This window comes from Bos grunniens, chromosome 9, assembly GCF_055505025.1.
Source record: "Bos grunniens cultivar Pamir isolate PY7600 chromosome 9, Bosgru_T2T1.0, whole genome shotgun sequence".
NCBI classification, from domain to species: domain Eukaryota; kingdom Metazoa; phylum Chordata; class Mammalia; order Artiodactyla; family Bovidae; genus Bos; species Bos grunniens.
Genome location: NC_141173.1, coordinates 34,181,800 through 34,194,567, shown reverse-complemented (window position 1 = coordinate 34,194,567; position 12,768 = coordinate 34,181,800). Strand labels below are relative to the sequence as shown.

General features: G+C 39.0%; 1 protein-coding gene across 3 annotated transcripts in view; it reads left to right on the top strand.

Moving 5' to 3' along the window:
- Positions 1 to 12,768, top strand: part of DCBLD1 (discoidin, CUB and LCCL domain containing 1) — a 75,796-nt gene that overhangs the window by 39,840 nt on the left and 23,188 nt on the right. For all 3 annotated transcript variants that reach the window (XM_086317147.1, XM_086317149.1, XM_086317146.1), the window contains exons 3-5: positions 5,702 to 5,836; positions 7,162 to 7,213; positions 11,188 to 11,260. In XM_086317147.1, the coding sequence (XP_086173273.1) occupies positions 5,702 to 5,836; positions 7,162 to 7,213; positions 11,188 to 11,260 (260 nt within the window). The remainder of the gene's footprint in view (positions 1 to 5,701; positions 5,837 to 7,161; positions 7,214 to 11,187; positions 11,261 to 12,768) is intronic.

Sequence of the window (12,768 nt, the reverse complement as noted above, 5' to 3'; positions counted from 1 at the left end):
AGAATGTAGGACTTTCCTGGTGGCTCGGTTGTCAAGAATTCACTTGCCAGTGCAGGGGACCTGGGTTCGATCCCTGGTTCGAGAAGATGCCATACGCCAAACAGCTAAGCCCGTGTGCCACAGCAGCTGAAGCCCACACTCAAGGGCCCACGAGCCACAGCTCATGAAGTCCACGAGTCTAGAGCTTGTGCTCTGCAACGAGACCCAGCACAGTGAGAAGCTCGTGCACCGCAGGTAGCGAGTAGCCCCCAGTCTCTGCAACTGGAAGGAGCCCACATGCAGCAGCAAAGACCCAATGCAGCCCAAAAGTTAATTAATTAAAATAAATTAATAATTAGTTTAAAAAAAAACAAAGAGAGAACTTAGGATAGGCGGGTCCTTCTGTGGTTTCTAATTAATTATTTTTCCTTCTCACTGCCAGTCACACTTTTCTGTTTTCATTGCTTTTCCCTTTTAACTCCAGGAATGCAGTTATTAACTTTTAAGTCTGTGAAGTGAAATCTTTATCTGTCAGACCTTCAGACAGGCAATAATTTGAATGTTTTGCCAAAGGCAGTAGAGCAGCCAGTCCCCAGCTTCAATTCCCTGCTCTGGACTAGAGCTGCCTCCTGCTGTGTGGTGGCTGTGCCTTGATGAACCTATCAATTAACTTTTAATGATGGCATTTGTATAGGCAGGGTATATCCTATCCCTGCTAAGGTTTAGTTATGTTTTTGCAGCATATCAATGAGAATGTGGGAAGGATGGTATCTGTGGGTTAAGGGTGATTAAAGGATGTGTGTGTTTACATTTTCTTTCTTTGAACTTCTTGCAGAAATGTTTACTGGGACTTTGGGGGGATGCAGCCAAATTAGAGTTTTCCTATGTGTTTTTGATTTAGGAAATTATATGTATTGCACAGCAAGTTAGCATGATGACATGCACTCTTACCTATTCATGTACAGTATTTATAATTTTGCAGCCTTTCTTTTCAATTGTTCCATAAAAATCTAAAAAAAAAAAAACAAACCCTCCAGTTATTCAACCGCGAGAATAATGGTTGCAACAACGTAGATGGACCTTGAGCACATATTGCTACGTGAGATGAATCAGATAGAAAAAGACAAATAGTGTGTGGTCTCCATTTACATGCTGCTGCTAAGTCACTTCAGTCGTGTCCGACTCTGTTCGACCCCATAGATGGCAGCCCACCAGGCTCCCCCGTCCCTGGGATTCTCCAGGCAAGAACGCTGGAGTGGGTTGCCATTTCCTTCTGCAATGCATGAAAGTGAAAAGTGAAAGTGAAGTCGCTCAGTCGTGTCCCACCCTCAGCGACCCCATGGACTGCAGCCTACCAGGCTCCTTTGCCCATGGGATTTTCCAGGCAAGAGTACTGGAGTGGGGTGGATCTCCATTTACATATGGAGTCTAAAAAAAGACCAGTTCATAAAAACAGAAAGCAAAATGGTAGCTACCAGGGGATGGAGGGTGGAAAAACAGGATTGATGTTGTTTAAGGGTAAAACTTGCAGTGAGTAACAAATAAACCCTAGAGATTTAATGCACAGTTTAGTGAATACAGACAATAATACTTTATTGTAATCATCAACTTGCTGAGACTACTACTTAATTATCACAACCACTCAGAAGAAATGATAAGTAATATGATAGATATGCTAATTTGGAGAAGGAAATGGCAACCCACCCCAGTATTCTTACTTAGAGAACTCCTTGGACAGAGGACCCTGGCGGGCTACAGAGGACCCCCATGGGGTCGCAAAGAGTCGGACACAACTGAACAACCAAAACAACATCACACATGCCAATTATTCCTACGATGACTCATATTAAAATACATAAAGATATCAAACTAACGTGTTGTCTACCTTAAATTAGTGTTATATATCAAATATATTTCAACTAGAAAAATGTCAAGTTTCCACTGATAATCAATTTAGACTTGCTGTTCCTCACTGTTTTTGTTAGAACTCGTTGGAATGTAATAGAAGTTTAAGGAGAGATTGGTATGGTGTCACCATCACTGTTTGGAGAAGTCTTCATGTTGTTCTTTCTTCTTGGAAAAAGTAAATATGGGTTAGGAAAATATTCTGACTTATTAATAGCAACAAGTAACTAGTTATTTCATCTTTGTTGTTAGGTTTGCAAAGCAAGTATCTCACTTAACCTGTGCAAAGAACAAATGAATTTGAAATGTATTTAAAACTGAGAATCAGTTGCAAAAGTCAAGCACAGTAATGACTCACTTTACTTTTGAAAAAAGCTTCTCATTCTACTTTATTATGCAAAAATGGATTTAGTATTAATTGCATATCTTCTGTGCTTATGAGCACTCTTAAAGATCAACAAATCCATATAGCTACCACACTAATGATTTTCTTTCCTTTCTTTTCTATAATTTTCTTGCTTACTTCTTCATGATATTCTGTAATGACAAGATTAAATATTTTATGTATCTTTATAATCATGTTTTGTTTTTAAAAACCAACTGTTACAAGTAGAAAAACATTTAACTTCATTTAGATTCAGACAATATTTGGAAAGCTGCCACATGTACAAGTTTTCTGAGAGAAAGTGATGGATAGGAAAGTCCCTAACCCCACGGAATATAGTCTGAAAGGAAGACAGGCATTATTTGTTTGTTTTTGTATATTCATTTAACAGGTATTTAATGCATTAGTAACTCTTTATATCCTAGGTTCCATTCTAAATAATTTGCAAGTATTAACTCATGTAAGTAATTATATACAAGTATTTGTAAAGAGAGAATCTTTTTTATTTGAATTTCATTATCATTTAATAATAGGGAACAACAGAGATGTGTGGCATGTAAGCATACAGCATCTCTCTTGTTTCGTCACATTTTCAGAATATGACATCTGGACCGGACAAAGAGAAATCTGATCCCTTATATCAGGAGAGGAAGGCTGGGTTGGGTTCACAATCTTCTTCTGCCTATTTAAGCCATTTGGTCCCTATATTGGCTTTGGCTGGTGTGACCAGTTGTACTCATGCTGACTTGGCGTGGTCTTCTTCCCTTAACCTGATGTAGTCTTTGTTGTTGCAATTACCCATTTCTGCTGCTGCTGCTGCTAAGTCACTTCAGTCATGTCTGACTCTGTGTGACCCCATAGACGGAAGCCCACCAGGCTCCCCTGCCTCTGGGATTCTCCGGGCAAGAATACTGGAGTGGGTTGCCATTTCCTTCTCCAATGTATGAAAGTGAAAAGTGAAAAGGAAGTCGCTCAGTCGTGTCCAACTCTTAGCGACCTCATGGACTACAGCCCACCAGCCTCCTCCATCCATGGGATTTTCCAGGCAAGAGTACTGGAGTGGGGTGCCATTGCCTTCTCCAATTCTATGCTATTCTATTTTGGGAGAAGTTGATGAAGAGTACCTCCCTTCAAAATTTGTTTGCTCATCCCTGTTTTCAGAGGAATTATCATGTCTTGCATACTTGACTCTCAAGATGACAATTTACAAACTAAACTTCTACTTGAGTAGTCTTAGGAAGGTCTTTTTTTTTTTTTTTAATAAGCTCCAAATCTAATTTTGTCTCTTAAAATTTCATAGAACTTCTTATTGCTTTTCAAGCAACATAGGCTAGAAACAATATGTTATACTCTTAATTGTATAATATATACTGTGGTATTTCAAAAGCCTTTAGAAATTACTCTGCTTTCTTATAAATTTCATTTTACAAATCAAAGTAAATTATATATGTTAATCAGAAGTTACTGTTAAGAGTGGTAGAGAAGAGAAAGAAATGAGTAAAATGCATGAACATAGATTTTTACCATGTATGGGACAGTCTTTAAATTGTGGAACTTTCTTTTATGTACATTTAAAAAAAAATTGTAGTACAGTTGATTTACAATGTTGTGTTAGTTTCAAATGTACAGCAAAGTGATTTAGTTATGCACACACGTATTTTGTATTCAGATGCTTTTCCCTTATAGTTAATACAAAATATTGAATATAGTTCCCTGTGCTGTACAGTGGTGGACCTTTCTTGGAAAAAGGGAATTTGTGAGTTTCTTTGAACAAATTTAGGAGGCCCCTGTGCTTAGTCACTCAGTTGTGTCTGCCTCTTTGCAACCCCATGGGCTAGTAGCCTGCCAGGCTCCTTTGTCCATGGGGATTCCTCAGGGAAGAATATGGAGTGGGTTGCCATGCCCTCCTCCAGGTGATCTTCCCAACTCAGAGATAAAACCCAGGTCTCCCACATTACAGGAGAATTCTTTACCAGCTGAGCCACCAGGGAAGCCCTCGGAGGCCCCTAGAATATATTTTGTGATAACATTTTCTTTGCTATCTCTCTGAGTCTCTCCAGGCTGCTATAACAAAATATCATAGACCAGGTAGCTTATGCACAACAGACATTCATTTCTCACAGTCTGGAGGCTGGGAAGTTCAAGATCACAGTGCTAGTGGATACAGTGTAGTGGCTGGTGAGAACCCAGTTCCTGGTTCATAGCCATCTTGCTGTCTTCACCTGCTGGAAGGGGCAAGCCAACTCACTGGGGCCTTCTTTATGAAGGCTCTAATCCCATTCATGAGGGCTCTGCCCTTGTTAAACTAAGCACCTCCCCAAGACCTCACCTCCTAATACTATCACATCAGGCATTAGGATTTCATTATATGAATTTGATTGGGATACAACTATTTAGACCATACTTTAGGCAAATTTGGGCTTCCCTGGTGGCTCACATGGTAAAGAATCTGTCTACACTGCAGGAGACCTGGGTTTGATCTCTGAGTCAGGAAGATTCCCGTGGAGAAGGGAACGGTAACTCACCCCAGTATTGTTGCCTGGAAAATTCCATGGACAGAGGACATGAGTCTGGTGGGCTACAGTCCATGGGGTTGCAAAGATTCGGGTACAACTGAGTGACTAACACTTTCATTTCACTTTTTTTTTTTTCTTTAAAGCAAATCTAGGAGGTTCCTAGAATATCACTTAGTAATAACGTCTTCTTTACCATCTAACATATCTGTGTGTGTGCGTGCACTCATGCTAAGTCTTGTCTGGCTCTTTGTGACACCATGGACTGGAGTTGCCAAGCTCCTCTGTCCATGGAGTTTTCCAGGCAAGAATACTGGAGTGTGTTGCCATTTACTTCTCCAGGGAATCTTCCCAACCTAGGGATCAAACCTGCATTTCTTGCATCTCCTGCATTGGGGTGGATTTTCTTTTTTTTTAACTACTGGCACCACCTGGGAAGCCCCCAATATATTTGATTTTATTAAACTATTTATTTATTTAATTTTGGCCATACTGCACAGCATGGGTGATCTTAGTTCCCTCATGAGGGATTGAACTCATGCCCCCTGCATTGGAAGGACAGAGTCTTAAGCACTGGACTGCCAGGGAAGTCCCCTAATATATTTGATTTTTGTTAGTAGTGTTCTTACAAAAATAAAAACCTATGTCTTGGGTTGTTCATAATTAAATTAACTAGTTCCAGCCTGTTACCTATCTAGAGTTGGCCACTGTCCCTGCCTTGGTGTGTCTGTGTAATTAAGTTTACCATCCGTCTCTACCTCTCAGTCTCAGTACAAAGCAAAATTTCAGTTGGTAAAAGATGATAATCCTATGTGTGTGTTGTTTGGTGAATTTGACCTTTAAGGAAGAAAAATGCATAAACAAAATCTTTGTACTGGTCCAGATTTTGAAATGAGCCGCCAGCATGCTTTGTTTTCAGGTCCGTATTGTGGAAGCATGACTATGCCCAAAGAGCTTTTGCTGAACACCAATGAAGTAACTGTGCGCTTTAAGAGTGGATCCCACACTTCTGGGCGAGGTTTTTTGCTAACCTATGCCAGCAGTGACCATCCAGGTATGGCGGAATAACCAGCATGAATCTGTAAATCTTTTTCTGTCTTAGAATTTCTCTTGCTAGTCATCATCTCTGGACAGAACTGTGACCTCAGAATCAGAATTGAGATGTGAGGGAAGAGAGGAACACAGTGTCTTCATAGGTATTTAGTTAGGTCTGAACTGAATCCTTTCATAACACGTGTTAGATTGATCACTGACTTATATGGGAGAGGGTTGACTTAATTTTCCAAGAAACCTTGGATTGTGTATCTTTAGGGATATGCGCCTGACCCTCCTGAGGTCTGGCTGTTCTCTGGGACTCTCCCCCAACCCCCTTCTTAGTCCAGGAAACAAGCCTTTTAAGCAGTGATATCCCGTGCCCCAGCCCTCATACACGCCAGCGCACCAGCCTGGGAGCATGCAAGGCGAGAAGGATGAAGTCGCTGTCACCGAGTGCCCCATTCATCAAGCTGGCACATCAGCAGGAGCGAAGAGGAGCATGAACACGGATGGGGAAGGAAAACACGGCCTCTGTTCCAGGTCTCCAACTCCAGTCACTTCCGTGCAGCCCAGGGCCTCAGAGGAGCCCAGAGTTTCTGCTCAGTTCCCTGAAAGAACTCTGAGAACAGGGTACTCCATTTATTTCCTGCTCAGCCAACCAGATCTGAGCAATCCTAGCAGGCCCCAGCATGGCCAGTGATTAGCATAGGTTGCTTCCTAAGAACCGCTGAAAAGATTAAGGAAAGAACTCCTGCAGCAAGTATATTTTGGAAACGGTCCTAGGTGCCATCTGAAAGCACACAAACCCACAGCATCTTTGCGTTTCCACTCTTAGTATAAGTTCAGTTCTATAAGTTGCTTCAGAGAGCACCTTTCTTTTAAGTGTTTGGACCTCATTGATCAAAGCTGATAGGTACTTTGTGTTCCAGCTAAATGCCACTAGATAAACTGTCAAACTAAAATGTTCCTGAACTTTCTCTGTAAACCACATGGGCTCTTGAAATTGTTTTCTACCTGCCAGTAGAAGGTACCTGATCTTTGTAGGTATGTAGTTAATAGTAACAAACCAACGTTGTTTTTTGGTTGGAAAAAGATTCTGTTACCATCCACTGGATAAACGGTGAAGAACCATCATGGATGGTAGAAAAGAAAGATGAAGGGGAACTAATGAAATCCTGGGGATAGTGTATCAGTTTTTGTTTATTTTTAAACAGAAAAGTTCAGATAACTAGAGAATAAATAAATACTTTTCAGAAACTGTTTCATTTTAAAAGAAATCTTTAGAACATGAGTGGCCTAACTTCTATTCAGTCTGCTAACTGCAGTTGTCTTTATTTATGACAGATTTAATAACGTGTTTGGATCGAGCTAACCATTATTTGAAGACAGAATACAGGTAAATACAGTGTTCTACTTGTGCTGCAGTCATTTGTTGCTGAATATTTTGTTTTCCTTGACATTAAGCCAGATAAAGTACCTTTATTTGTGTCGATTTAAAAAATCATCTCTGTTGTAATGAGTCAGGAATATTTGGAACGGTTTCTTATACAGCAGAGATCAGCAAACTTTCTGTCAAAGGCCAGGTAGTAAATATTTTAGGTTTTTCAGGCCATGCAGTCTTTTTTTATCTGTTCATGCAGTTCATGCAAAAGCAGCCATAGACAGTATGTGTGTGAACGAATGAGCATGGCTGTATTCTGATAAAACTATTAAAAAAAAAAAAGTGCAGGTTGGATTTGGCCATTGGGTCATAGTTTGCTGACCCCTGAGTTCTACTCCAGTACCAGTGTGCCAAAATGGAGTCTAGAGTGCATTTATACCCGGCCAGCATTTGGGAGTGACTTTTGTGATTCTGGAGGGGGTTCATTTTCTCTTTCCCACAGGAAGTAGACCTACTCAGAATAGGAGATGAAAAGTTTCACTCCAGCGTTACTTTAACTGGAGAAATTACTTGATCTCTTTGATGTACATTTTCTCATTTCTAAAACAAGAGCCTAGAGGGGATTTCTCAACCTTGGCACTACTGGTATTTTGGACGATTTGTTCTTGTGAAGAGCTGTTCTGTGCGTTGTGGATAATAACAGCATCCCTAGCCTGTGTGTGCCAGTTGTGATAAACATCTCCAGACATTTCCAGGTGTTTCTGGGTGGGCAGAAATCACCCCTAGCTGAGAACCACTGGTCTAGAAGTCATTGTCAACAAAAACACTAACGACAGCTCTTAACTCCTTAGAGTGTTTTCTTAGTGCCAAGTACAGTTCCCTGGATTTTGTATATCAATAGCTACACAATAAATAAGTATACTCCAAAAGTCAAGCTCAAGGGTCCATGGTCCTGTCCATCTAACATTCTAATAAATGAGATTCTTTTATATGCATAATCAACCCTACTGTTTACTAATATGAAGTCTAGTTCAGAAAAGACAAAACAAAAATGACCAATAATTCAGTGTTGCCCTTAAAGTTGCTGTTCATCCAGTGTGGACATTCACCAGCATTTTCTTTCCATCTGTGTATAGTCCTGGTGGTGTCGAGGCCTTCGGGTTAGAGAAAGGAATATGCTCAGCCCCACAGTGTGATATTATGGTGCCAGATCATCTAAGCTGTGGGCCAGCCGATTTGTACTGTTTAGTTAAAGATGAGGTATGATGACTAGGACAGAGCCATAATCCTTCATCTATCATGAAATGTAGAAAATGTAGAAAGTTGGAAAAGTCAAATAATTTTTGTGATTCATTTGGTGGCAGCACCTGATTAATGTGACCGTAGATTCATCTGACAGCAAAATTGGACTAAATTAAACGTGAGGCTGTTTTATCTTTATCCTTTTGGCCCAATACAACTATCCATGTATTTGGTAGAGATGTGGAAGTTCTGATTAATACTTGCAGACCTCAGGAGGGTTTTATATCATGTACACTGTTAGCACTGTTTTGCTTTTCCAAAATCCTTCAAACTCTGAATTCTGAAATATATCTGGCTCTAAGGGCTAGGATAAGGAACTATAAGCCTGTAATAGGATTTCCATTATTTCTGTTTCTTAATTCCTTGATTATTGCTGCAGTGCTGGATTCCATTAGGTCAATGGGGAAGAATTATAAACCATGTACTTGGGTAGTTTTGATAATTAGGTGTTGTCACACATCTAACTTGCTAAGTCTGCAGGAGGAAATTGAGAGGAAATGAAATAAAAGCAGCTGCTATTTTGGAATCTGTTTGGGCTGGTACATTCTTCTTGAGCAAACCAAACAAACATTATTGTAATATGGTATATATAGAAACAAGGGCTTATGGCATTCATCTTCAAAGCTGTCAATGTTCACGTAATGTTCTGAGTTTCCTTCTGCATGTTTTTTAGATGAATAATTGTCTTTCATAGCCTATTGATATGTTGATGCTGGAAGGAACTACAGAAGAGGAAACTGAATTTAAAGGGGATTATATGCAATATTCGGGGTCACACAGCTAGTTAGGTAGTAACAGAGCCCAGGTCACCACAGCCTAAGCCCCTTCAACCAGACCATATGCCATGACATGTTTCTGGAAAGTTTCTTGAAAAATGACTCTTAAGTAAGTGGAATCCTAATTGTAAATGTACCTATTTTAGTCAAACTCATAGAAACAGAAAGTAGTTGCCAGGGGCTGGGATTAGGGGAAATAGGGAAAGGCTAATAAAAGGGTATATAAACTTCCAGCTATAAAGATGAATAAGGTCTGAGGATCTAATGTGTAACATGGTGACTATAGCTGATAACACCACATTGTATAATTGAAATCTGCTGAGAGAGTAGAGGGACTTTCCTAGTGGCTCAGGGGTGAAGAATCCACCTGCCACTACAGGAGACACGGGTTCAATCCCTGAGTTGGGAAGATCCCCTGAAGAAGGAAGTGGCAACCCACTCCAGTGTTCTTGCCTGGGAAATCCCATGGACAGAGGAGCCTGGTAGGCTACAGTCCATGGGATTGCAAAGAGTCGGATATGACTGAGTGACTTAGCAGCAGCAGCAGCAAGCGTGGTGGTGGTGGTTTAGTCGCTAAGTTGTGTCCAACTCTTGTGACCCCCTGGCCGGAGTCCTGCCAGGCTTCTCTGTCCATGGGATTCTCCAGGCTAGAACACTGGAGTGGGTTGCCATTTCCCCCACTTAAATGTTCCCACCACAAAAATATATATGTACGTGTGTGTGTGTGTGTGTACGAGATGATGGCTGTGTTTTATTAGATGGGAACAGTTCTTTTACAATGTATATAAATATCAAATCATCATGATGTACACTTTAAATATTTTACAATTTTATTTGTCAACTATATCCCAATAAAGTTGAAAAAAAATACACCTTTTTTCTGATTGCAAAAATAATTTGTAATTAATGTAGACCATTATATACTCTCTAGGCATTTAAACTTGACTAATTCAAAATGAGTTGTGCTATAAATAGAAAATATAGTGCAGATGTTGAAGATTTATTTTTTCAAAAGACTAGAAGTATCTTGATAATTTTTCTGTTCATTACATGTGGAAATGATAAATTTTGAATATATTGGATTAAATAGAATGTATTAATAGTATTAATGTGTTTGGCTCTTTAGACTTTTTTTAATGTGGCTACTAGAATATTTAAATTTACATGTATGGCCTCCATTCTGTTGTAACTGGATAGTGCTAGTAGAGTGAATCCAAATTTACAGAGTTACCGATACTGAAAGTGAAGGGAACCCAGAGATATTTCTTTTTCTTTTTTTCTTTCTTTCTTGTTTTCTTTTTATCCATAAACAAAGTTGTTATTTAAACATTTCTTTTTATAAAAACAAGATTATACTATATATATAGTGTTTATACACTTTATCTTTTTTCTTAAAAACATTTTTTCTTGGACATTTTCAAATCAATTAAGATGCTTTAGGGAAGCTCATGTTTAATAGAGTTTATAATGAATTCTGATATAAAGCAAATAGTTGCTGTGTAAAACTTGCCCTCAGATTAACGTCTTAGATTAATCTGTGTGTGTGTGTGTGTTAGTCGCTCAGTTGTGTCTGACTCTTTGAAACTCTATGTCCTGTAGCCCACCAGGTTCCTCTGTTCATGGGATTATCCTGGCAAGAATACTGGAGTGGGTTGTCATTTTCTTCTCCAGGGGATCATCCCAACCCAGGGATTGAACCCATGTCTCCTGCATTGCAGGCACATTCTTTACCATCTGACTCACCAGGGAAGCCCTTAGATTAATCTGTGTTTTCACAAATCAAGTTTCTGATTTGTCATTAGAGGAAGATGTTCCTGCATGTTGCATGGAGAGAAAATACTTTTAAGTATAATTTAATACTTTTTAAGTAAACCTTAATAAAATATATACTCTTATTTTTTTTTTTTTCAGCAAGTTCTGCCCAGCTGGTTGTAGAGACGTACCAGGAGATATTTCTGGGAATGTGGTGGATGGCTATAGAGATGTAAGTAATTGAGGGTAATTTTATGGCAGGGAAGACATTAAAAAGTTAGTGCTTGTTGCTCTGCCTAAATTCTTTACAAAGTAAAGTCAAATAAGATGTAAAACTTTGTAGATAGATGCATAGTTCTCTTTTCTGAGAATAAATGAAATAATAAGTATAAAAATCAAGGTTTTTCATGCATTCATTCCTATTTTTAGCATTTCCAATTAAGCATACTGTAAATGAAATGGTAAACAAAACCCTTTATTATAACTTAAGAGTATAATTCCATCCAATTTTCATAAGAGATCATCCTTTTGTTATAATTTATTTATTGATTTTACTACTCCAATTGCTTCAGGTAATACAGCCAAGGACATGAACATTTTACAGCACAGAATAGTGACGTTGTATCTGGGACCAATGAAGCCATTTGCCCTGCTCTTTTATATTATTCCCCTCCCTCCTTGCACCCCAATTTCTTAGGCCTATTGAAACTGGGTGATATACATTGTTTCCAGAAAAAAATAAACTTACCAGAAATCCTTTTTCTTAAGTATATGTCTTACATTCAGATTCACAATTCTTCATTTCTTACTATTCACAGATTTCTATCCTGGAAATCTGATACCTGATTTTTTTAAATTTACATTACTATTTCAAATAGTTGGGTTTATAGCTCATGGGAAGGGGCTTGAGTTATTAGAAATACGAAAATCTGTACAGTGATGGAAATGTCCTAAGATTTGTTGACATGTTCTTATGCACAGGGAAGATGTACATGCTCTAGGAGCTTGATCATTTATCTCCTACAGGAGGAGGGAAAGTTGGCTTTAGTTTTGCTTTCAGTACCTCCCGATTCTGGAAGCAGCAGGTCTGTGATTTTGCTCATTGTTTCCTTTTTCGTGTGTTTACAAGATTGACACAGAATGTTTACTTGGCCTAGAAACTGAATCTTAGAATGATTTATACTACCTCAGTTCAAAAATTACTTGGCATAGGCTGAAGTACTAAATGACTTTAGGAAGTAAACCACAAGACATAAAAAAGTTAAGGTATAGTTTTCACCTCCTAGCAATGTATAGTTTTAATTTATTTTTTTCCTGTCCTGTGTGAGAAACTTAAGAATTCCATGCAGCAAGAGAAATAGCGTTGTTTCTTTCTTACTTTAGCTGTTTACCCTGCCTCTTCTGGACAGAGCTCTCCTTTTCAGAGTAACAGGTAAATGGTTTCCTGGGTGGTACGTGACCTGGAAATGCTGACTAACAGGTTTCCCATTTGACACACTAGCTGGTTTTATACCATTTGCTCTCAGTATGATTTTATCTGGAAGGAAAATTTGTATTTTGAAAACATATCTCTTCAAAGAAGTCAGACTAGTGTCTCTTTTTTGTATATGTTGATATTGTGGGTATATTAGATATCTATTGCCACATAACTATTACCAAAAACATGGAAGCTTGAAGTACATGTATTACCTCTCATGTTCTGTGGTCAGGAGTTTGAGCATGCACTGTGGAGTTCTCTGC